The 26,177-nt window shown below is 43.2% G+C and overlaps 1 protein-coding gene across 7 annotated transcripts in view; it reads right to left on the bottom strand.

Moving 5' to 3' along the window:
• LOC129862012 (rho GTPase-activating protein 17-like) overlaps positions 1 to 26,177 on the bottom strand; it is a 61,639-nt gene that overhangs the window by 25,322 nt on the left and 10,140 nt on the right. For 6 of the 7 annotated variants that reach the window (XM_055933326.1, XM_055933295.1, XM_055933337.1 and 3 more), the window contains exons 2-3: positions 7,895 to 7,934; positions 224 to 328 (exon numbers count right to left, since the gene is read on the bottom strand). In XM_055933326.1, coding sequence (XP_055789301.1) covers positions 224 to 328; positions 7,895 to 7,934 — 145 coding nt within the window. Of the gene's footprint in view, positions 1 to 223; positions 349 to 7,894; positions 7,935 to 26,177 lie in introns of all 7 variants that reach the window. The other variant, XM_055933320.1, reaches the window with a different exon arrangement.

Below are 26,177 nucleotides of genomic sequence, written 5' to 3'. Positions count from 1 at the left end.
GTACAGACTGGCATTGACACAATTGTACATGTTGGATCATGAGGTAAACAAAAAAAAAACGAATTGCTGATATAGAACATTATTTTCAAGGGGGTAGTGTAATCTAGTGTTAAATCAGGTAGGTGAAGAGTTCATGGGAAATAAATCATAAATATATGCTTATCTTTGATCTAGTGATTCAGACAATTTGGTCAGGAATAATATGAATGATACCTGTACTTACATGTCTCTTCTCTGCGTCGGTGCCAATGTGGCCCTGCAGACAGGTGACCATCCTCTTGTGTGTGTTGTGGGAGACCACACGTACCATCTCCATGCGCCGCTCAATCTGTGCACGACAAACAACCACTTACATACAGACAGATCTTTACTGTGATGTAGTACACAACTCGGTGGTAAAGCAGCTACAGGCTATAGACATGGGAAATGATTTTCATAAAAAACAGTATGATGAATGATTAAATGCATCGTCTTGTGTTTCATAGTGTAACAAGGTTAGGAATCCAATATGTTCCGCACTGCTTTGTCACAGTAAGAAAGGGAACTCAACTCTGTTTATAAAAACAAATGTTGGTGGAGGAACTTTGTGGTGCAGAAGATGTAGACAGTTCCTAGGGACAGGGACACTGAGTTGAAAGGTCATGCATGTAGTTTAAAACTGCACGGAACTATCTTTCTCAGCCCTTTTGATCCTCTGACAACTCTGTCCAGTAGAATGAATGGTGTTGACATGTAACTACACTGCTCAAAAAAATAAAAGGGAACACTTAAACAACACAATGTAACTCCAAGTCAATCACACTTCTGTGAAATCAAACTGTCCACTTAGGAAGCAACACTGATTGACAATAAATTTCACATGCTGTTGTACAAATGGAATAGACAAAAGGTGGAAATTATAGGCAATTAGCAAGACACCCCCCAAAAAGGAGTGATTCTGCAGGTGGTGACCACAGACCACTTCTCAGTTCCTATGCTTCCTGGCTGATGTTTTGGTCACTTTTGAATGCTGGAGGTGCTCTCACTCTAGTGGTATCATGAGACGGAGTCTACAACCCACACAAGTGGCTCAGGTAGTGCAGTTCATCCAGGATGGCACATCAATGCGAGCTGTGGCAAAAAGGTTTGCTGTGTCTGTCAGCGTAGTTTCCAGAGCATGGAGGCGCTACCAGGAGACAGGCCAGTACATCAGGAGACGTGGAGGAGGCCGTAGGAGGGCAACAACTCAGCAGGACCGCTACCTCCGCCTTTGTGCAAGGAGGTGCACTGCCAGAGCCCTGCAAAATGACCTCCAGCAGGCCACAAATGTGCATGTGTCTGCTCAAACGGTCAGAAACAGACTCCATGAGGGTGGTATGAGGGTCCGACGTCCACAGGTGGGGGTTGTGCTTACAGCCCAGCACCGTGCAGGACGTTTGGCATTTGCCAGAGAACACCAAGATTGACAAATTCGCCACTGGCGCCCTGTGCTCTTCACAGATGAAAGCAGGTTCACACTGAGCACATGAGCACATGTGACAGACGTGACAGAGTCTGGAGACGCCGTGGAGAACGTTCTGCTGCCTGCAACATCCTCCAGCATGACCGGTTTGGCGGTGGGTCAGTCATGGTGTGGGGTGGCATTTCTTTGTGGGGCCGCACAGCCCTCCATGTGCTCGCCAGAGGTAGCCTGACTGCCATTAGGTACCGAGATGAGATCCTCAGACCCCTTGTGAGACCATATGCTGACACATGCACATTTGTGGCCTGCTGGAGGTCATTTTGCAGGGCTCTGGCAGTGCACCTCCTTGCACAAGGGAGGAGGTAGCGGTCCTGCTGCTGGGTTGTTGCCCTCCTACGGCCTCCTCCACGTCTCCTGATGTACTGGCCTGTCTCCTGGTAGCGCCTCCATGCTCTGGACACTACGCTGACAGACACAGCGACCTTTTTGCCACAGCTCGCATTGATGTGCCATCCTGGATGAACTGCACTACCTGAGCCACTTGTGTGGGTTGTAGACTCCGTCTCATGCTACCACTAGAGTGAGAGCACCGCCAGCATTCAAAAGTGACCAAAACATCAGCCAGGAAGCATAGGAACTGAGAAGTGGTCTGTGGTCACCACCTGCAGAATCACTCCTTTTTTGGGGGTGTCTTGCTAATTGCCAATAATTTCCACCTTTTGTCTATTCCATTTGCACAACAGCATGTGAAATTTATAGTCAATCAGTGTTGCTTCCTAAGTGGACAGTTTGATTTCATAGAAGTGTGATTGACTTGGAGTTACATTGTGTTGTTTAAGTGTTCCCTTTATTTTTTTGAGCAGTGTATATTCCTCTAATCTCCCTCATCCCTGCCTGTTGACGGCCGCTTCATTGAAGTCCAGTCAGCTACATGGAGGTCAAAGGTCAGGCATGAATGATACCGGCCGCTCCCAGCTGGACAACACAGGAACGTTTTCTATAAAAACAGATGACTCATCGGAAGTGTCTTCATGGAGACTGTTGCTGGGCTGTTACTGCTGTTTGGAGCGTTAAAAGGGCAGATGAATGCTCTGAAATTGTGATTTCACAGCACTCTGAAGCCAGGGCAGAAAACTACTTCATACTGCAGAGGAACTAGGCCAGCCTTGTCCAGCTGTCAGATGGTGAAACTGTATGGCAACTTCCACAGTGTTGTCTGCAATCTGTCTAACGAACTACATAGACATTTATTTTTCAAACTCTTCTTTAGAGCATTGTTATGCTATTTGTTGCTAGTCTGGAACATGGAGTGTCTGTTGTACAGAACATGCCCAGTCTGGAACATGGAGTGTCTGTTGTACAGAACATGCCCAGTCTGGAACATGGAGTGTCTGTTGTACAGAACATGCCCAGTCTGGAACATGGAGTGTCTGTTGTACAGAACATGCCCAGTCTGGAACATGGAGTGCCTGTTGTACAGAACATGCCCAGTCTGGAACATGGAGTGTCTGTTGTACAGAACATGCCCAGTCTGGAACATGGAGTGTCTGTTGTACAGAACATGCCCAGTCTGGAACATGGAGTGTCTGTTGTACAGAACATGCCCAGTCTGGAACATGGAGTGTCTGTTGTACAGAACATGCCCAGTCTGGAACATGGAGTGTCTGTTGTACAGAACATGCCCAGTCTGGAACATGGAGTGTCTGTTGTACAGAACATGCCCAGTCTGGAACATGGAGTGTCTGTTGTACAGAACATGCCCAGTCTGGAACATGGAGTGTCTGTTGTACAGAACATGCCCAGTCTGGAACATGGAGTGCCTGTTTTAAAAATAAGCAAGGATGTAATACTAAATGCACCTGCACAGAAAACTAGAGGGGGAGGGAGGGAGGAAGAAGAAATTGACAGCTCAGAACAATGCCTTTGGGAATAGGGCAGACAGACAGATGTACAGAGCAGCCAGGGGATAGACGGAGAGACTGTGGGAACAGATCAACAGAAACCATGACAATTGTGTTACAAAAACAGAACTCGAACTCAGGAATTCCAACGGCTGATTCCTCCACACCTCTCTCTCCCTCTCTCCACCACTCTCCCACTCTCTCTTGGGTCAGACAGTATGGAGGGGGTCTCCTGCCTCCTCCTCAGGAACGGGGAACACTGTGTGTTCGGGCTGGGCCCTGTTAGCACATGGCACAGGAACAGGGGATTCCTCTGACTGGAGTTCCACCTCATTCTTCTCTACAGGGGGAGATCCTGGGGATGTGTATGTGTGTGTGTGTGTTTTTGATTACATGGCGCCAGGGGTGACACTGTCGCTTTCTCTTTTCCATCACATTCTTACACGCAGACATAACACACTCACCCCAACATCATACACAGGGACTGACCTCCCAGACAGAGACAGACTTCCCAGACAGAGACATCAAAAGAGACTGAAGACAAAGGACTAAACAGACAAACAAACAGACCAGAAGGATCTGAAAGAGTACAACAACTTATGTCTGGCTAACTGATCAGCTCAGAGCCTAGTTTGGTCTATGACGCATCCACTGAGCAGGGAATCCCCACTGTAATGTGACTGACCAGTGTGTTTGTGCCAGGACTGATAAGATGTCCAGACAAGCACATGGCACGGCTAGCCAGAGAAAGGGTGTGAGAGCGTGTCTGTGTCTAAACACAAACAGCAGTAAACAACATAGAAGAGGGTTGGATTCCTAAACAACACTCATAGTACCCATAATTCCGCTGTTGTGAATATCATTTATAGTTTTTTTTAAGTCAGTCTTGCTTGCTTGGTAACCCGGTTGGCTTCTCGTTCCTGACAGAGTAAAGGAGACAGCTATTATTGGCTGAAGCAAAATCCAGACTGGCAAGAGTTCAGGAAGCCTCCCCATTATAGAATACAAAATGCCAGAGCCATCATCACACAGAGCCATTGAGCAAATGACAGTAGCTTTCTCTGGAGTGTGTGAGAACTACACTATATATTAGAGGTCGACCGATTAATCGGACGATTATTTCAGATTTTGCTAAAAGGTGTCATGGGAATTATGACTCGCACTTTGGTTGTCAATTCTTACCATGTCCATTATTAAAATAGGATTTCCTGCATATAGAAATTAAAGTTTTTGTTTTCAACATTCATCACAGGTAACTTAAACTGTATTTTTATTCAAACAGTTGAGAGTATTTGTCTCCTAAGCAGACTCTTCAGTATCATTGTCACTTCAGAGCTGTGTGCGTGTGTGTATTTATGTATTATATTAAGTTAAAATAAAAGTGTTCGGGGCCTCCCGGGTGGCGCATTGGTCTAGGGCACTGCATCGCAGTGCTAGCTGCGCCACCAGTCTCTGGGTTCGCGCCCAGGCTCTGTAGCAGCCGGCCGCGACCGGGAGGTCCGTGGGGCAACGCACAATTGGGCTAGCGTCGTCCGGGTTAGGGAGGGTTTGGCCGCTAGGGATATCCTTGTCTCATCGCGCTCCAGCGAGTCCTGTGGCGGGCCGGGCGCAGTGCGTGCTAACCAAGGGGGCCAGGTGCACGGTGTTTCCTCCGACACATTGGTGTGGCTGGCTTCCGGGTTGGAGGCGCGCTGTGTTAAAGAAGCAGTGCGGCTTGGTTGGGTTGTGCTTCGGAGGACGCATGGCTTTCGACCTTCGTCTCTCCCGAGCCCGTACGGGAGTTGTAGCGATGAGACAAGATAGTAATTACTAGTGATTGGATACCACGAAAATTGGGGAGAAAAGGGGAAAAAATATATATATAAAAAAATAAAAAAATAATAATAAAAAATAAGTGTTCCTTGTTCATTCAGTATTGTTGCAATTGTCATTATTACAAAAATGTGTGTGTGTGTGTGTATGATATATATATATATATATATATATATATAAAAAATATATAATAATAATAAAAAAAATAAAAATGATTAATCGGTATTGGCTTTTTTGCCCTCCAATAATCGGTATCGGTATTGAAAAATCATAATCGGTCGACCTCTACTTTATATCCAAAAGTATGTGGACATCCTTTCAAATTAGTGGATTTGGCTATTTCAGCCACATGTATAAAATCGAGCACACCGCCATGCAATCTCCATAGACAAACATTGGCATTAGAATGGGCCGTACTGAAGAGCTCAGTGGCTTTCAACGTGGTACCGCCAAAGGATACCATCTCTCCAACAAGTCAAATTTCTGCCCTGTTAGATCTGTCCCGGTCAACTGTAAGTGCTGTTACTGTTACGTGGAAACGTCTAGGAGCATCAACAGCACAGTGGTAGGTCACACAAGCTGACAGAACGGGACCGCCCACTACCGAGTTCCAAACTGCCTCTGGAAGCAACGTTAACACAATAACTGTTTGCCAGGAGCTTCATGAAATGGGTTTCCGTGACCGAGCAGCCGCACACAAGCCTAAGATCACCATGCGCAATGCCAAGCGTTGGCTGGAGGGGTGTAAAGCTCGCTGCCATTGGACTCTGGAGCAGTGGAAACGCGTTCTCTGGAGTGATGAATCGCGCTTCATCATCTGGCAGTCCAACGGACAAATCTGAGTTTGGGGGACACCAGGAGAACACTACCTGGCCCAATGCATAGCACCAACTGTAAAGTTTGGTGGAGGAGGAATAATGGTCTCGGGCTGTTTTTCATGGTTTGGGGAAGGCTCCTTAGTTCCAGTGAAGGGAAATGTTAACGCTACAGCATACAATGACATTCTAGAAGATTTTGTGCTTCCAACTGTGGCAACAGTTTAAGGAAGGCCATTTCCTGTTTCATCATGACAATGCCCCTGTGCACAAAGCGAGGTCCATATAGAAATGGTTTGTCGAAATGGGTGTGGAAGAACTTGACTGGCCTGCACAGAGCCCTGACCTCAACCCCATCGAACACCTTTGGGATGAATTGGAACGCAGACTGTGAGCCAGGCCTAATTGCCCGTACTCACTAATGTTTGTGATTGAATGGAGCAAGTCTCCACAGCAATGCTCCAACATCTAGTGGAAAGCCTTTCCAGAAGAGTGGATGCTGTTATAGCAGCAAAGGGGGGACCAACTCCATATTAATGCCCATGATTTTGGAATGAGATGTATGACAAGAAGGTGTCCACATACTTTTGGTCATGTAGTGTATGCAGGGTTGTGTGGCATCAGGGATATAATTGGTGCCCCTGTGGAAGCTGAGCTATGTGGCTATATGGATAGCTGGGCTAGCAGAGGAATTCTGGGATGCCATGGATCCACCATGGAGGACCAGGTGTTGTGATGGCAGGCAGATGGGACTAAGAATAAGACACTGGCCTGGATGCCTCATCTGTTTGCACTGTTGACCACTTTAAAAAGGCCTCTTATGCATGCCATTCATTCACAGCAGGCAAACATGGATGACAACAAGCACTACAGAGACAGGAGTTGGCTGAAGCAGAAAACTGATCCGTGGTGATAAAGCACCAGCCTCCAGTGCTTCCATGGACAGGAGAGTGATCCAACAGTGGGTTCTCAGACTGACATGGTAGCATGAGCGATGGGATATTTGGAAGACAGAGGAGTCTAAATCACAGTGGGCCATGGAAGGTTGATAAAGGAAAGACTCACGCAAAACAGAGTCAACTGTCAGCTACTGTAAAGTGTCCTCACCTCAGCAGCAGCTATTCCTAAGCTGTGTTGGACAGACACTCCCTCCTTTCATGACAACACCTCATAATGCATCTAAATAGAACATGGTCATGCAAAGTGCTGTGTGTGGGTCTCATGACTGTTTCCTTCCAGTATACTTTTCTCTTCAGTCAACCACATGCTATTTATCTAATGTGACTAAGAGAAAATGGTCTTGAAGCAACAGCAGGAGACTGTCTCTTCAGTAGTGTCGTTTGTGTACACACATGCTCTCTCTGACTTCAAGTGGGGCGAAGGAAAACAAAAAAACATTCCGGAATGACAGAAATGATGTGTTTTGAGTGTATAGAATGTCTTCCCTGAGCAACAGGAATTCTGAGGAACTCTCTGAACTCAATTGGTAGCCTATTTCTCTGGGAACCAGACTGAGAATAGCACTGGAGGAACCCAGAGTATCAAACTGAATTGAATAGAATATACACTCACACAGTCATCATATTTTTACCACTAGTACCAAGGATTATCAGAATTCCTGGCAGAATGTGGTTACAATTTGTTTTGTTACCAATATATATAAGAAGCTGACAATATCTGTGGCTCTGCTTAGCCTGTTGTATTCACAATACTGAGTCTGCAGTTCCATTGATTGTGGTACAGTATGTAATGAGTATGTAGAGCAGGGATAAACAACTAGATTTCCCTTTATTACGCATGGGAATACTTTGGAACAGATTTCCAGAAAACTTGGGGGCGCCAAATAAATCCCCCACAGGCCGCCAGTTGGGGAACCCTGTGGTAAAGTAAATGAGAAAATGTAGCCTAGGTAATGATTTATTTACCTGTAGAAGGTCATCGCTGAGAACTTCTGTTTTCTCTGCTCTGTGGATGAGAAAACACAACAGGAGATAGATTAGGTTTGACAGCTCCTGTGATAGTGATGGATAGCATGAATGTGTAAATACTGTCAATACAATGAGGCCATTCCAGACATACTAGATTCCACAGTGCAGTACAACAGGGCCAGGGTCTCCACTGCACTAGCCTGGGTACCAACCACATGGCTTGAACAGCATTCAACACCATCACTAAGGTACATTGTTGCCTTGGTGAGACAACAAGGAGTTGGTTGGAGCACAAACAGAATGTCACCCAGTTCAGGAAACTATAAACCACATGAGTGAAAGCCTGAGCACCACCTATCCTGATGTCACTTTACCTTGTCTTCATGTACATATCTACCTCAAATACCTCATCTATCCTGATGCCTAGTCACTTTACACTGCTTTAATGTATACAGTTGAAGTCGGAAGTTTACATACAAACTCGGTTTTTCACAATTCCTGACATTTAATCATAGTAAAAATTCTCTGTCTTAGGTCAATTAGGATCACCACTTTATTTTAAGAATGTGAAATGTCAGAATAATAGTAGAGACATTATTTATTTCAGCTTTTATTTATTTCATCACATTCCCAGTGGGTCAGAAGTTTAAATACCAAATACTAATTGAGTGTAGCATTGCCTTTAAATTGTTTAACTTGGGTCAAACGTTTTGGGTAGCCTTCCACAAGCTTCCCACAATTAGTTGGGTGAATTTTGGCCCATTCCTCCTGACAGAGCTGGTGTAACTGGGTCAGGTTTGTAGAACTCCTTGCTCGCACACGCTTTTTCAGTTCTGCCCACAAATGTTCTATGGTTTGAGGTTAGGGCTTTGTGATGGCCACTCCAGTACCTTGACTTTGTTGTCTTTAAGCCATTTTGCCACAACTTTGGAAGTATGCTTGCGGTCATTGTCTATTTGGAAAACCCATTTGCGACCAAGTTTTAACTTCCTGACTGATGTCTTGAGATGATGCTTCAATATATCCACATAATTGTCCCTCATGATGCCTTCGATTTTGTGAAGTGCACCAGTCCCTCCTGCATCAAAGCACCCCCACAACATGATGCTGCCACCCCCGTGCTTCACGGTTGGGATGGTGTTCTTTGGCTTGCAAGCATCCCCCTTTTTCCTCCAAACATAATGGTCATTATGGCTAAACAGTTGTATTTTTGTTTCATCAAACCAAAGGACATTTCTCCAAAAAGTACAATATTTGTTCCCATGTGCAGTTGCAAACCGTAGTCTGGCTTTTTAATGGCGGTTTTGGAGCAGTGGCTTCTTCCTTGCTGAGCGGCCTTTCAGGTTTTGTAGATATATGGCTTATTTTACTGTGGATATAGATACTTTTGTACCTGTTTCCTCCAGCATCTTCACAAGGTGCTTTGCTGTTGTTCTGGGATTGATTTGCACTTTTCGCACCAAAGTTCGTTCGTCTCTATGAGACAGAACGTGTCTCCTTCCTGAGCGGTATGATGGCTGTGTGGTCCCATGGTGTTTATACTTGTGTACTATTGTTTGTATAGTTGAACGTGGTACCTTCAAGTGTTTGGAAATTGCTCCCAAGGTTGAACCAGACTTGTGGAGGTATACCATTTTTTTGAGGTCTTGGCTGATTTCTTTTGATTTTCCCATGTCAAGCAAACAGGCACGGAGTTTGAAGGTAGGTCTTGAAATACATCCACAGATACACCTCCAATTGACTCAAATGAAGTCAATAAGCTTCTGAAGCCATGACATCATCATCTGGCATTTTCCAAACTGTTTAAATGCAGTCAACTTCATCTATGTAAACAACTGATCCACTGGAATTGTGATACAGTGAATTATAAGTGAAATAATCTGTCTGTAAATAATTGTTGGAAAAATTACTTGTGTCATGCACAAAGGAGATGTCCTAACCGACTTGCCAAAACTATAGTTTGCTAATAAGAAATTTGTGGAGTGGTTGAAAAACAAGTTTTAATGACTCCAACCTAAGTGTATGTAAACTTCTGACTTCAACTGTATCTACCTCAAATACCTCAACTATACTGCTGCCTAGTCACTTTACACTGCCTTCATGTACATATCTAACTCAAATACCTCACATCTCTGCAAATTGATCTGGTACTGGTACTCCTTGTATATAGCGCCATTGTGTATTTTATTTGATTTCTCGTGTTACTTTTTTATTTTTTAATCTGCATCATTGGGAAGAGCTTGTGAGCAAGCATTTCAAGGTAAAGTGTACACCTGTTGTATTCGGCACATGTGACAAATAACATTTGTTTTGGTGTGGGTGCTATGGGGAAACCACAAAAACAAATCACGTAACTGATATGATCACCTTGATAAGAGACCCATAGATTGAAATGAGGCAACCGCCGGGCAGAACTATTGATATTCTGCTGATAGCTTTCTCAGCCAGGTATGCTTAAAATCAATATTGATCATTATTCAACTCTGATTTCATCAATCTGTCTTTTACAAGACACATTGTAAAATGTGCATTGCTGCTTTTTGCAGCTTGCATATAATCTCAGCTGGGTAGGCCTAACCTCAGTTCTGAAATCAAAAAGAAAAGGTTAAAATTGGAAAAATACAGCACACTGTACTAAATCACCTTTTATTGGTCGCATTCACATATTTAGAAGATGTAGAAGTCCCCAGGAACACAGTGGTCTCCATCATTCTTAAACGGAAGAAGTTTGGAACCACCAAGACTCTTCCTAGAGCTGGCCACCTGGCCAAACTGAGCAATTGAGGGAGAAGGGCCTTGGTCAGGGAGGTGACCAAGAACCCAATAGTCACTGACAGAGCTCCTCTATGGAGATGGGAGAACCTTCCAGAAAGACAACCATCTATGCAGCACTCCAACAATCAGGCCTTTATGGTAGAGTGGCCAGACAGAAGACACTCCTCAGTAAAAGGGACATGACAGCCCCCTTGGAGTTTGCCAAAAGACACCTAAAGACTCTCAAACCATAAGAAAAAAAAGATTCCCTGGTCTGACAAAAACAAGATTCAACTCTTTGGCCTGAATGGCAAGCGTCACATCTGGAGGAAACTTTGCACTATCCCTACAGTGAAGCATGGTGGTGGCAGCATCATGCGGTGGGGATGTTTTTCAGCAGGAGGGACTGGGAGACTAGTCAGGTTTGAAGGGAAGATAAACATAGCAAGTAGAGAGATTCATGATGAAAACCTGCTCCAGAGCGCTCAGGACCTCAGACTGGGGCGAAGGTTCATCTTCCAACAGGACAACAACCCTACGCAGGAGTGGCTTCAGAAAACAAGTCTCGGCATGTCCTTGAGTGGCCTAGCCAGAGCCCGGACTTAAACCCGATCGAACATCTCTGGAGACCTTAAAATAGCTGTGCAGCAACGCCCCCCATCCAACCTGACAAAGCTTGAGAGGATCTGCAGAGAAGAATGGGAGAAACTCCCAAAATACAGGTGTGCCAAGTTTGTAGCGTCATACCCAAGAAGACTCGAGGTTGTAATCGCTGCCAAAGGTGCTTCGACAAAGTACTGAGTAAAGAGTCTGAATACTTGTGTAAATATAAGTATTTTATTTTATACATTTGCAAAAAATTCTAAAAACCTGTCGCTTTGTCATTATGGGGTATTGTGTGTAGATTGATGAGGGGGAAAAACTACTCAATCCATTTTCAAATAATGTTGTCACGTAACAAAATGTGGAAAAAGTCAAGGGGTTTGTATACTTCCCGAATGCACTGTACATATGAAGTGGGTAAAACAGTATGTAAACATTATTAAAGTGACCAGTGTTCCATGATTATATATATATATATATATATATATATATATATATATATATACACACACACACACACACACTGAACAAACATATAAACCCAACATGTAAAGTGTTGGTCCCATGTTTCATGAGCTGAAATAAAAGATCCCAGAATTGTTCCATACACACAAAAAGCTTATTCTCTCACATTCTGTGCACACATTTGTTTACATCCCTGCTAGTGAGCATTTCTCCTTTGCCAAGATAATCCATCCACCTGACAGGTGTGGCATATCAAGAAGCTGATTAAACAAGATCATTACACAGGTGCACCTTGTGCTGGGAACAATAAAAGACCACTCTAAAATGTGCAGTTGTGTCACAACGCTAAGATGTCTCAAGGGACCTTGCAATTTAAATGCTGCCTGCAGGAATATCCACCAGAGCTGTTGCCAGAGAATTTAATGTTTATTTTTCTCTACGCTGGAGATCCACCGAATATGATTTAACGCCGATACTGATTATTGGAGGGCCAAAAAAAGCAGATACCGATTAAAAATCGGCTGATTTTTATATATTTGTAATAATGACAATTACAACAATACTGAATGAACAATGAACCCTTTTATTTTAACTTAATATAATACATTAATAAAATCCATTTAGTCTCAAATAAATAATGAAACATGTTCAATTTGGTTTAAATAAAACAAATACAGTGTTGGAGTAGAGAGTAAAAGTGCAATATGTGCCTTGTAAAAAAGCTAACGTTTAAGTTCCTTGCTCAGAACATGAGAACATATGAAATCTGGGAGTATTGAACCACCAGTTAAGAAGTTAAAGGTTGTAGTTATTATAGGAATTGTGACGTATCGACTATCTCTCTATAACATTTGTATTTCATATACCTATGACTATTGGATGTTCTTATAGACACTATAGTATTGCCAGCCTAATCTCGGGAGTTGATAGGCTTGAAGTCATAAACAGCGCTGTGCTTCAAGCATTGCTAAGAGCTGCTCGCAAACGCAGTAAAGTGCTGTTTGAATGAATGCTTACGAGCCTGCTGCTGCCTACCACCACTCAGACTGCTCTATCAAATCATAGACTTAATTATAATAAACACACAGAAATACGAGCCTTTGGTCATTAATATGGTCAAATTAAGAAACTATCATTTCGAAAACAATACGTTTATTCTTTCAGTGAAATACCGAACCATTACGTATTTTGGCGAACGGGTGGCATCCATAAGTCTAAATATTGCTGTTACATTGCAAAACCTTCAATGTTATGTCATATATATGTAAAATTCTGGCAAATTAATTACGGTCTTTGTTTGGAAGAAACAGAGTTCGCAACGAGCCAGGCGGCCCAAACTGTTGCATATGCCCTGACTGTGTAACTTCTCTTGCGTTCAGTGCAAGCAATTTCCCTAGTTAATATTGCCTGCTAATATGCATTTATTTTAACTAAATATGGAGGTTTAAAAATATATAATATCAATATGTATTGATTTTAAGAAAGGCATTGATGTTTATGGTTAGGTACATATGTGCAACGAATGTGCTTTTGTTAAATCACCACCTGTTTGGCGAAGTTGAAGTAGGCTGTGATTCGATGACAAATTAACAGGCACCCCATTGATTATATTCAACGCAGGACATGCTAGTTAACCTAGTAATATCATCAAACATGTGTAATTAACTTGTGATTATGTGAAGATCGATTATAAAAACAAGATAAGTTTAATGCTAGCTAGCAACTTACCTTGGCTCCTTGCAGCCACAAGGTCCTTTTGACGCGGCACTCGCGTAACAGGTGATCAGCCTGCCACGCAGTTTCCTCGTGGATTGAAATGTAATCGGGCATAATCGGAGTCCAAAAAGGCCGTTACCGATTGTTATTAAAACTTGAAATCGGCCATGCCCATTGATCAGTCGACCTCTACGCCACCTATAATGTGGTTTTAGAGAATATGGTAGTACGTCCAACCGGCCTCACAACAGCAGACCACGTGTAACCACGCCCACCCAGGACCTGTACATCCAGCTTCTTCACCATCGGGATCGTCTGAGACCAGGCACCCGGACAGCTGATGAAACTGGGGAGTATTTCCGTCTGTAATAAAGCCCTTTTGTGGGGAAAAACTCTGACTAGCTGGGCCTGGCTCCCAAATGGGTTTCCCTGGCTCCCCAGTGTGTGGGCCTGTGCCCTCCCAGGTCCAGCCATGGCTGCGCCCCTACCCATTCATGTGAAATCCATAGGTTAGGGCCCAATTAATTAATTAATTGACTGATTTCCTTACATGAACTGTAACTCAGTAAAATCGTAGAAATTGTTTCATGTTTCTGTTCAGTATACATAGGGCAGCCACCTCTAAGGTGCATGGTAGAGTAACCGGGTGGTAGCCGGCTAGTGACTAACGTTCAGGGCAGGGTACTGGGCAGAGGCCGGCTAGCCTAACCCAAACACTAGAACATACCAAACATGTTTCAGTCACACAGAGACCAACAGCTGCCGCCCCCCCCCCAAGCCTTGTCTGAGTCTAGCCTTCAGTAGCAGGTGGTTAAGACAGACAGGCGTAAGTGTCTTCAGGTCCACTTTCTCAAGGCCAGACCAGTCCTACATACCACCATCAGGTCTTATTTTTTTACATTTTTTATTATTTCACCAGGTAGGCTAGTTGAGAACAAGTTCTCATTTACAACTGCGACCTGGCCAAGATAAAACAAAGCAGTGCGACACAAACACAGAGTTACAAATGGAACAAACAAACATAGTCAATAATACAGTAGGAAAAAAAGTCTATATACATTGTGTGCAAATGAGGTAAGAAAAGGGAGTTAAGGCAATAAAATAGGCCATAGTGGCGAAATAATTAGAATTGAGCAATTAAACACTGGAGTGATAGACTGGAGTGACAGATGTGTAGAAGATGAATGTGCAAGTAGAGATACTGGGGTGCAAAGGAGCAAAAATAAATAAATAACATTATGGGGATGAGGTAGTTGGATGGGCAAATTACAGGTGGGCTATGTACAGGTGCACTGATCTGTGAGCTTCTCTGACAGCTGGTGCTTAAAGTTAATGAGGGAAATAGGATTCTCCAGCTTCAGGGATTTTTGCAATTAGTTCCAGTCATTGGCAGCAGAGAACTGGAAGGAAAGGCAGCCAAAGGAAGAATTGGCTTTGGGAGTGACCAGTGAAATATACCTGCTGGAGAGCGTGCTACGGGTGGGTGCTGCTATGGTGACCAGTGAGCTGAGATAAGGCGGGGCATTACCTAGCAAAGACTTACAGATGACCTGGAGCCAGTGGGTTTGGCAACGAATATGAAGCGAGGGCCAGCCAACGAGAGCATACAGGTCGCAGTGATGGGTAGTATATGGGGCTTTGGTGACAAAACGGATGGCACTGTGATAGACGGCATCCAATTTGCTGAGGAGTGTTGGTGGCTATTTTGTAAATTAGATCGCCGAAGTCAAGGATCGGTAGTATAGTCAGTTTTACAAGGGTGTGTTTGGCAGCATGAGTGAAGTATGCTTTGATGCGAAATAGGAAGCCGATTCTAGATAGAATTTTGGATTGGAGATGCTTAATGTGAGTCTGGAAGGAGAGTTTACAGTCCAACCAGACACTTAGAATATGTGGACAACTACAAATACCTAAGTCAGAACCGTCCAGAGTAGTGATGCTGGACGGCCGGGCAAGTGCTTGTAGCGATCAGTCGAAGAGCATGCATTTAGATTTACTTGCATTTAAGAGCAGTTGGAGGCCACGGAAGGAGAGTTGTATGGCATTGAAGGTCGTCTGGAGGTTAGTTAACACAGTGTCCAAAGAAGGGCCAGAAGTATACAGAAAGGTATCGTCTACGTAGAGGTGGATCAGAGTCACCAGCAGCAAGAGCGACATCATTGATGTATACAGAGAAAAGAGTCAGCCTGAGAATTGAACCCTGTGGCACCCCCACAGAGACTGCCAGAGGTTTGGACAACAGGCCCTCCGATTTGACACACTGAACTCTGAGAAGTAGTTGGTGAACCAGGCCAGGCAGTCGTTTGAGAAACCAAGGCTGTTGAGTCTGCCGATAAGAATGTGGTGATTGACAGAGTCGAAAGCTTTGGCCAGGTCGATGAATACAGCTGCACAGTATTGTCTCTTATCGATGGAGGTTATGATATCATTTAGGACCTTGAGCGTGGCTGAGGTGCACCCATGACCAGCTCGGAAACCAGTTTGCATAGCGGAGAAGGTACGGTGGGATTCGAAATGGTCATTGATCTGTTTGTTAACTTGGCTTTCGAAAAGCAAGGTAGGATAGATATAGGTCTGTAGCAGTTTGGGTCTAGAGTATCGCCCCCTTTGAAGAGGGGGATGACCGCAGCAGCTTTCCAATCTTTGGGAATCTCAGACGATACGAAAGAGAGGTTGAACAAGCTAGTAATAGGGGTTGCAACAATTTTGGCTGACAATTTTAGAAAGAGAGGGTCCAGATTGTCTAGTACGGCTGATTTGTAGTGGTCCAGATTTTGCAGTTCTTTCAGAACATCAGCTATATGGATTTGGCTGAAGGAGAAATGGGGAAGGCTTGGGCGAGTTGCAGTGGGGGGGGTGCAGGGCTGTGACCGGGGTAGGGGTGGCCAGGTTGAAAGCATTGCCAGCAGTAGAAAAACGCTTATTGAAATTCTCAATTATCGTGGATTTATCGGTGGTGACAGTGTTTCCTAGCCTCAGTGCAGTGGGCAGCTGGGAGGATGTGCTCTCATTCTCCATGGACTTTAGTGTCTCAGAACTTTTCGTTGTTTGTGCTACAGGATGCACATTTCTGTTTGAAAAAGCTAGGCTTTGCTTTCCTAACTGCCTGTGTATATTGGTTCCTAACTTCCCTGAAAAGTTGCATATCACGGGGGCTATTTGATTCTAATGCAGTATGCCACAGGATGTTTTTGCGCTGGTCAAGGGCAGTCAGGTCTGGAGTGAACCACGGGCTACATCTGTTCCTGGTTCAAATTTTTTTTAATGGGGCATGCTTATTTAAGATTGTGAGGAAAGCACTTTTAAAGAATAACCAGGCATCTTCTACTAACAGAATGAGGTCAATATCCTTCCAGGATACCCGGGCCAGGTCAATTAGGAAGGCCTGCTCGCTGAAGTGTTTTAGGGAGCATTTGACGGTGATGAGGGCTGGTCGTTACGGACGCAAGCAATTAGGCAGTGATCGCTGAGATCCTGGTTGAAGACAGCAGAGGTGTATTTGGAGGGCAGGTTGGTTAGGATGATATCTATGAGGGTGCCTGTGTTTTTGGATTTGGGGTTGGGGTTGTACCTGGTAGATTGATTGATAATTTGTGTGAGATTGAGTGCATCAAGCTTAGATTGTAGGATGTCTGGGGTGTTAAGCATATCCCAGTTTAGGTCACCTGAAAGCACGAGCTCTGAAGATAGATGGGGGGGGGGGGGGGCGGGGGCGGCAATCAATTCCCATATGTTGTCCAGGGCACAGCTGGGGGCAGAAGATGGTCTATAGCAAGCGGCAATGGTGAGAGACTTGTTTCTGGAAAGGTGTATTTTTAAAAGTAGAAAAGGGTTTTAAAAAGTTGGGCACAAACCTAGATAGTAAGACAGAACTCTGCAGTAGATTGCAACTCCGCCCCCTTTGGAATTTCTATCTTGCGGAAAATGTTATAGTTGGGGATGGAAGTTTCAGGGTTTTTGCTGGCCTTCCTAAGCCAGCATTCAGGCACGAAAAAGGACATCCGGTTTGGCAGAGTGTGCTAAAGCAGTGAATAAAACAAACTTAGGGAGAAGGCTTCTACTGTTGACATGCATGAAACCAAGGCGTTTATGGTTACAGAAGTTAACAAATGAGAGTGCCTGGTGAATGGGAGTGGAGCTAGGCACTGCAGGGCCTGGATTAACCTCTACATCAGAGGAGGAGTAGGATAAGGGTACAGCTAAAGGCTATAAGAATTGGTCGTCTAGTGCGTTCGGAACAGAGTAAAAGGAGCAGATTTCTGGGCGCCGTAGAATAGATTCAATGCATAACGTACAGACAAAGGTATGGTAGGATGTGAGTACAGTGGAGGTAAACCTAGGCATTGAGTGACGATAAGAGGTATTGTCTCTAGAGATAATAATTAAACCAGGTGAGGTCACCGCATGTGTGGGAGGTGGGACAAGAGGGTTAGCTGAGGCATATTGAGCAGGGCTGGAGGCTCTACAGTGAAATAAGACAGTCACTAAGCAAAACAGCAATGGACAAGGCATATTGACATTAGGGAGAGGCATGCGTAGCCGAGTGATCATTGGGTCCAGTGAGTAGCTGGGCGGGCTGGAGACACGTCGATTCAGACAGCTAGTGGGCCGGGCCTAGCAAAAGGGCCTTAGAGGGACATCGCGACGGAAGAAGTCTGTTGTAGCCCCTTTGTGCAGTTACGTTGGCAGACCAGTCGTGATGGGGTTTGTGTAGTAAAAGGGTCCAGGCCAATTGGCAAAACAGGTATAGTAGCCCAAAAAAATTGGCTGATGGACCTATTCAGCTAACAGTCTGGTATGCTCTAGCCAGCTAGCGGGCCCCAGGTAGCAGATGGGCATTCAGGGGACGTTGCGACGGAGGAGCCTGTTGACAAAAACCCTCGGGCGGATTACGTCGGTAGTCCAGTCGTGATGGATCGGCGGGGCTCTGTATCGGCAATAAAAGGGGTCCAGGCCAATTGGCAAAATAGGTGTTGTACCCCAAGGAGTGGCTGATGGACCTCTTCAGCTAGCCGGGAGATGGGCCTAGCATAGGCTAGCTCCAGGTTAATTGGTGCTTGCTTCGGGACAGAGACATTAGCCAGGAGAAGCCAATCGCATAGCAGCTAGCTAGCTGTGATGATCCAGGTGAAGAGGTTCAGAGCATGCGGTAGGAATCCGGGGATATGGAGAAAAAGAAGTCCGATATGATCTGGGTTGAATCGCGTTGTGCAGACTGGCTGGAGTTGTCCGGGCTAAAGGTAGCAGTGGCTAGCTGACTATTAGCTAGTTAGCTGGCTAGCTTCTGTTGGGGGTTCCGGTTCTAAAGTAAAGAAAATCCCTACCACATTGGGTGAGGCGGGTTGCAGGATAGCATGTTGAAGTTGGGGTTGAGAAAACCTTTTTTTTTTTTTTTTTAAATATGCAAAGATTTTTATTTATTTATACACGGGACACGACAAGGACAAAAGACGCCATCTTGGATAGCCTTAGCATGTCTTTACCCATGGGCCCAGGGCTATTAATAGTTGACTAATAGTGTGGCTCTGAGGGTCAGAGAGATTAGATTGACTTAAAGGGAGAGGAGAAAATAGTTTATCAATACCCTCAGCATGGAGCTCGAGCACAGTATACAGGAGAGGAGCTGATAGTTACCGTTGCCAATGGGGACCCTGATACTACTGTAGGATCAGTCACTGACAGCCTGACACAGCCTACTGTGTGGAGTTAGGCCTAGTTGAAAATGTTCAACTGTCAATTTACATTCAACTCCCAGAAAACTCTAAATAGCAATGTGTTAGCGTGTGTGGGATACTTAGAGTAGATAAACTATGATACATTTTTTAGATGTGTGTGTTTGTGCCAAGTTGTCAACTCCAAATAGCATTATGTTACATTGACTGTGGAACACCTAGAGTAGGGAAAACTTTAAGATCTTAGTTTATCCACATCCTTTGTTCCATTGGGCATTTCCATCAAATGGGCCTATGAGCACCAGGATATCAAATTGGGTGTCAAATGGGGAAATTAAGGCAAAGATACATTTTTCAACCATTGTCCATCTTAAAAATTTGTCATAAGTAAAGGCTTTAATTTCTGGATAAACAGATAGAAAAGGGGTCTTAGAAAACTACCACCAGTCTTAAAAGTTATCAGAAATGTAACAAAACACAATGTTGAATTAAAGACCCCTGTCAACTAATATTAACACATTTTGTTGGAGAAAATGTTTAGCTTAAGTTTAAGAAATATTGCCTTGTAATTCCGTTACCAAAAAATCATTAAGATATTTTCTAATTTCCCTCCCCTAATGAGGGAGAATAAAAGTTCAAAAGTAGCAAGTAATGGTAGACCAACCAATTAGTTAGTGCTTTTACTGATATAATTTTAATTAAGTGATTAAAACACATAACTGCTACCAAATTGGTAACGGAATTACCAAACAAATCTGTAAAAAAGGAATTATTGCAACTGAATTGGCTACAATGGGAATTTATAGTAGTCAAAAACCACAGTTGGGTCACCTGCTACTAGCATTAGCACAATGACTGGAAGTCTATGGTATCTACTAGATGGACCGGAATGGACCAAGTTTGGATAGCACAGTGCGTATGGCCCAGTAGAGTACAGTACAGTAAAGAAAAGTAGAGTATATTGTACTGTACTCTACTTAACTGAACTCTACTCTGCTGTATTGTAAAGCACTGAACTCTACTACGCAGCACTGTGATGTCCAAACTTGTGAAACATCAGGAGAATGACATTCATAATTATGCATTTATGTGTAGTAGATATCAGGGAGCCATTAGGGCTGTGACGGTAGTTGAATAACTGACTATTATGGATGAAGACCATAATGAAAATAAAATAACAATCAAAACTGTTTAAATTATATACATTAATATTATTATTACTACTACTTTTTTCCCCCATGTAGATTTTGCTAACAGTCTATTAAACGTTCTACATCTCCTCTTTCCAACTGTCCTTTGATGCTGGAGCAGCTGATCCTCTAGAAAGGCCTGAGTGTAGAGTGTTACAGGCCATGGCACTTTATTTAAAAAAAATGTTTTGATGGGTGGACATTCTTTTATACAATGCACATTTTCATTACTTATTTGTAAAAAAATTAACCGGTCTTCTTTAAAAAAAAAAGTTGATTGTGTCTGACTTCATTAATCATTGAACAGCAGTCAACAAGGTTGCTCTGGCTCTGAGGCCTATAATGCACTAACGTTGTGTCAAATGGACAATGCGCAAATCCTCTCCAACCTGGCATGGTTTAATTTGATACAGAATATTTTCTTAATTTCTAGACTAACCAACGATGATCAGGGCCGGTCCTGGCCAATATGATGCCCTAGGCGAGACACTGTATATGTCCATTCAGAAAGTTTCCTAAAGTAACCTGTCTGGACTCCATCTCTTTAATAAGAATCAAAAGCTCCTGTCATAATGTAATCTTGTAAAAGGCCTATTGTCAGTAGCTTACGCTACATTCTCTCATTACGGCATTCTCTCTTCGAAGAACATTTGCCAATGCCATCGAATGACATAATGCAAATATTTGGGGGAAAGTGGGAGAAAACCATTCAAACGGAGACCGATGGGTTTGTACATCGAAATAGGATGTGTATTTAAAAAAATATGCAGAAAAGCCAACAGACAAGCACAAGGTAGGCATACAACAAATTCTTATTTACAATGACGGCCTACCATTTTGTCTCCGTTAATAATGTTGTGTTAATACAAAAACGCAACAGATCCTCTCAAACCTGGAATTTTGTCATTTGTTGATTAATTAATAAGTATTAACAATAATAATAAAGACAGGCCATGATAATAATGAAGTGTAATGGCTTGTTTCAAATAAGTTTTTATTGAGAAGCATATCCATGTAAACAAGTGTACAAACAGAATTGTGACCATTCCAACTACAAGTAACATAACCTCCGTTTTGTAGCTTGTAACTTTTGCCCTTGCCAACTGGTCCTGGTACAGTTTTACTGTTAAGATCATCCTTCTTAGGTTAGGGCTGATGTACAGAGAACTGTTCTCAAGTCAGATGTTAAACTGCAGTCAGTAACTAGAGCCTTAACCTCTCTTGGGCACGTGAGACGTTAGCGTCCCACCTCTTCAACAGCCAGTGAAACTGCTGGGCGCCAAATTCAAATACAGAAATACTCATTATAAAAATTCAGAAAACAAAACATATTTTACATAGGTTTAAAGATTAACTTCTTGTGATTCCAACCACGGTGTCAGATTTTTTAAATGCTTTACGGCGAAAGCATACCTTACGATTATTTGAGAACATAGCCCAGCAGACAAATCATTACAAACAGTAACCAGCCAAGTAGAACAGTTACACAATTTAGAAATAGAGATAAAATTAATCCCTTACCTTTGATGATCTTCATATGGCTGCACTCAGCAGACATTATTTACTCAATAAATGTTCCTTTTGTTCGATAGTCTCTTTATACACAAAAATCACAGTTTTGTTCGCGCGTTTTCTTCAGTAATCCACAGGCTCAAACGCAGTCAAAACAGGAAGACAAAAAAATCCAAATTGTATCCGTAAAGTTCATAGAAACATGTCAAACGATGTTCATATTCAAACCTCAGGTTGTTTTTAGCCTAAATAATCGAAAACATTTCAACCGGACAATAACGTTGTCAATTTAAAAGGTAAACAAGAAACGCACTCTCTCGGTCACGAGCATGAAAAAGCTCTGTGACACTTTAGGGTCCACTCATTCAGACTGCTCTTACTTCTTCATTTTTCAGAATACAAGCCTGAAACAATTTCTAAAGACTGTTGACATCTAGTGGAAGGCATAGAAACTGCAATTTGAGTCCTAAGTCAATGGACACTGTAATGGCATTGAATAGAAAACCAAAAAAGAAAACTACTTCCTGAATGGATTTTTCTCAGGTTTTCGCCTGCCAAATCAGTTCTGTTATACTCACAGACACTATTTTAACAGTTTTGGAAATTTTTGAGTGTTTTCTATCCAAATCTACCAGTTATATGCATATCATATCTTCTGGGCCCGAGAAGCTGGCAGTTTAATTTGGGCATGCATTTCATCCAAAATTCCGAATGCTGCCCCCTACCCTAGAGAAGTTAAACTCAGCAAAGTCCCTCTTCTCTTTCAAAAACAGGGCTCTCTGCACTATAGTAACCTTGTGACCATGGTGCAGGCTGCTTCCAATTACAACCCAGAGAGAATGGTGAATGAGTGAGTGAAATCAAAACAGGAACATTTTACATTTGTCTAGAAATTAAAAAGGAAATAATCTCAGAAAAATGTCATCCTGTGTGCTACCTATATCCCCCCACTAGAATCTAAATGCCAGAACTGGACAAGAACCTGACACCATCATCTCACAAGAGGACAAGCACCTACATTGAGGTGACAGCATTCCCTCCTAAATATGCACCCCTTGACAACTATGACAAAACAACCACAAAAATGGGTCACAACTTTCAGTGCAGTCACACGCTGGGTCAGTACATAGCCAATGGTAGGCTTCAAGAGGACTCCTTCTCTAGGTACACCTACAGCTCATCCCTTGGCAGTAGTACTGTAGACTACTTTGTCACCTACCTCGACCCAGAGTCTCTCAGAATATTCACACATCAGCCACCCAATACACCAATACACCGCAGAAAAATCCCAATCTACTTGAACAGAGCAATACTCAACCATGAGGTATCGAAGCCGAACCAACTGCATGCTATTAAGAAATGCTATACAGTGCCTTCGGAAAGTATTCTGAACCCTTCATTTTTCCCACATTGTTACATTACAGCCTTATTCTAAAATGTATTTGATCGTTTTTTCCCCCTCAATCTACACACAATACCCCATAATGACAAAGCAAAAACAGATTTTTAGAAATGTTTGCTAATTTATACAAAATCAAAAACTGAAATAGTACATTTACATAACTATTCAGACCCTTTACTCAGTACTTTGTGGAAGCACCTTTGGCAGCGATTACAGGCTCGAGTCTTCAAGTTTAACACACCTGTATTTGGGGAGTTTCTCCCATTCATCTCCGCAAATCCTCTCAAGCTCTGTCAGGTTGGATGGGGAGCGCTGCTGGACAGCTATTTTCAGGTCTTTCCAGAGATGTTAGATCGGGTTCAAGTCCAGGCTCTGCCTGAGCCACTCAAGGACATTCAGAGACTTGTTCTGAAGCCACTCCTGCGTTGTCTTGGCTGTGTGCTTAGGGTTGTTGTCCTGTTTGAAGGTGAACCGTCAACCCAGTCTGAGGTCCTGAGCACTCTGGAGGAGGTTGTCAGCAAGGATCTCTGTACTGCTCCGTTCATCTTTCCTTCGATCCTGTCTTGTCTCCCAGTCGCTGCCGCTGATAAAACATCCCCACATGATGCTGCCACTACTATGCTTCACTGTAGGATGGTGCCAGGTTTCCTCCAGATGTGAGGTGAGGCTTGGCATTCAGGCCAAATAGTTCAATCTTGGATTCATCAGACCAGAGAATCTTGGTTTCTCATAGAGTCTTCAGGTGCTTTTGACAAACTCCAGCTGTGGCAAATCACACCATCTACCATGAGTATGACAAAACATTTATTTTTACTGCTCTAATTACATTTGAAACCCATTTATAATAGCAATAAGGCACCCCAGGGTTCGGTGGTATATGGCTGTATCCAGGCACTCTGCATTGTGTTGTGCTTAATACTTAATAGCACTTACCACACCCCCTTGGGCCTTATTGCTTAAATAGAACCCATTGCTCTCCATGGTTGTGAGGTCTGGGGTCCACTCACCAACCAAGAATTCACAAAATGGGACAAACACCCGATTGAGACTGCAAAAATATCCTTCAGGTACAATGCAAAATTCTAAACAATGCATGCAGAGCAAAATTAGGAAATACCTGCTAATTATCCAAATCCAGAAAAGAGCTGTTATTTTCTACAACCACCTAAAAGGCAGTGATGCTCACACATTCCACCATAAAATCCCTCACCTACAAATAGATAAACCTAGAGATAGTGTCGTCATGATACCAATATCGCGATACTACGACACCAGCTTTTCCTTTGCAAAAAAAGAAAAACACGAAGCAGACTAAACTCTATGGTCCTTTAAAACCTAGTTTGGTAAAATAGTGTGTGCTATAGCATGCAACAAAGAAATGAGTCTGGGTCAAAACACAAGGCTGTTAATCATCATTAGGACTGTTTTCCTCAAGACATTGAGTTCGCTTCATATTTTGTTTCCTTTGCTTCCTTATTTCCTAGTGTCGCGATACTGATATCTTGACAACACTACCTAGAGAAGAGTCCCCCCACCAGCTGGTTCTGGGACTCTGTTCACAGCCACACTCCACCAAGCCCCTGACAGCAACACAATTAGAATCAAACAACTATTTGACACTGGAAATAATCAACTAAAAAAAACAGAGCAAACTAGAATGTTATTTAGCCCTAAACAGAGAATACACAGTAGCAGAATAACTGACCACTATGACCACCATTTGACCCAAAATGAAGAAAATCCTTGAATATGTACAGACCGAGTGAGCATAGCCTTGCTATTAAGAGAGGCCGCCATAGGCAGACCTGGCGAGAGAGAAGACTGTTCCCACTGCCCACAAAATGAGGTGGAAACTGAGCTGCCCTTCCTTACCTCCAGCCAAAAGGTATGACCATATTAGAAACATTTTTCACACAGGTCACACAGACCCACAAAAAAATTGAAAACAAATCAAATATTGATAAACTCCCATATCTGTTAGGCGAAATATCACAATGTGCACAACAGCAGGATTTGTGACCCATTGCCATGAAAACAGGGCAACCAGTGGAGCACAAACATTGTAAATACCACCAATATGTATATGTTTCCTTATCTTCCCCTACTATTCATACTACAACTATTTGCACATTGTTAACACTGTAAATTGCTGATAACATTTGAAATATTTGTATCCTTTTAAAAATGTAATGTTAATTCATGTTTTTTCTCAATTTTGTTTATTTCAAAATAAACTGCATCACTAAAAATAGACCTACTATGATGTCCCAGCCCAGGAGCAACCAGACAACAATTGTTTAGCCTTTGTCAGCTGACCTGTGCTAGCAGAGTGAATGGAGCTGACTGACAACACTAGGCTCTGTAGAACTGTGTCACTGACTAACCACGAGGTAGCTTTGTGACCTAGCTAGCTGGCTACAACAGAACAGGGTTACTTGGATCACTGAACAACATAAGTTAGGCTACACCCTGCTACCAGCTAGAGAATGATCCCCATGGCAACCTGCTATCGAGAGGGTAAATTAATACTTTATAGGGGGTGTTGCTGGCCTTTTCAACACTCAATCAGCTTGGACAGGAGGTTGAGTTAGTTATGTTAGCAACAGTTGGCCGCTCAGGGCTCACAAGATAATGGATATTGAATAGAGATGAAAAGATAGGACTTGTGCACAAGTGAATAGCTATAATGCCCATTGGTGTGAAGTAGCCTACTGTTGCTGTCTGGTTTTACAAGGAGATGTTGTGCAAAGATGAGCTGAGCCCACATTTGATCCGTTAATTTCAGTGTCAAATGGATCTACCACAGAGTTCAACAAAGCAAATTATTACAAGAACAGACAAACGCATACTTCACTTACACCCAACCCTTTGGGAAATTAAGGAACTCAAGAATGTCTTGTGGTTTTAAACAACTCTGCTGAGATGTGCAACCTGTCTGTGACAAGCTGTGGCTAGACTCCTTCCTC

Source organism: Salvelinus fontinalis, chromosome 1 (genome assembly GCF_029448725.1).
Source record: "Salvelinus fontinalis isolate EN_2023a chromosome 1, ASM2944872v1, whole genome shotgun sequence".
NCBI lineage: Eukaryota > Metazoa > Chordata > Actinopteri > Salmoniformes > Salmonidae > Salvelinus > Salvelinus fontinalis.
The sequence above is the reverse complement of the archived record's forward strand: the minus strand, read 5'-3'. Positions and strand labels throughout refer to the sequence as shown.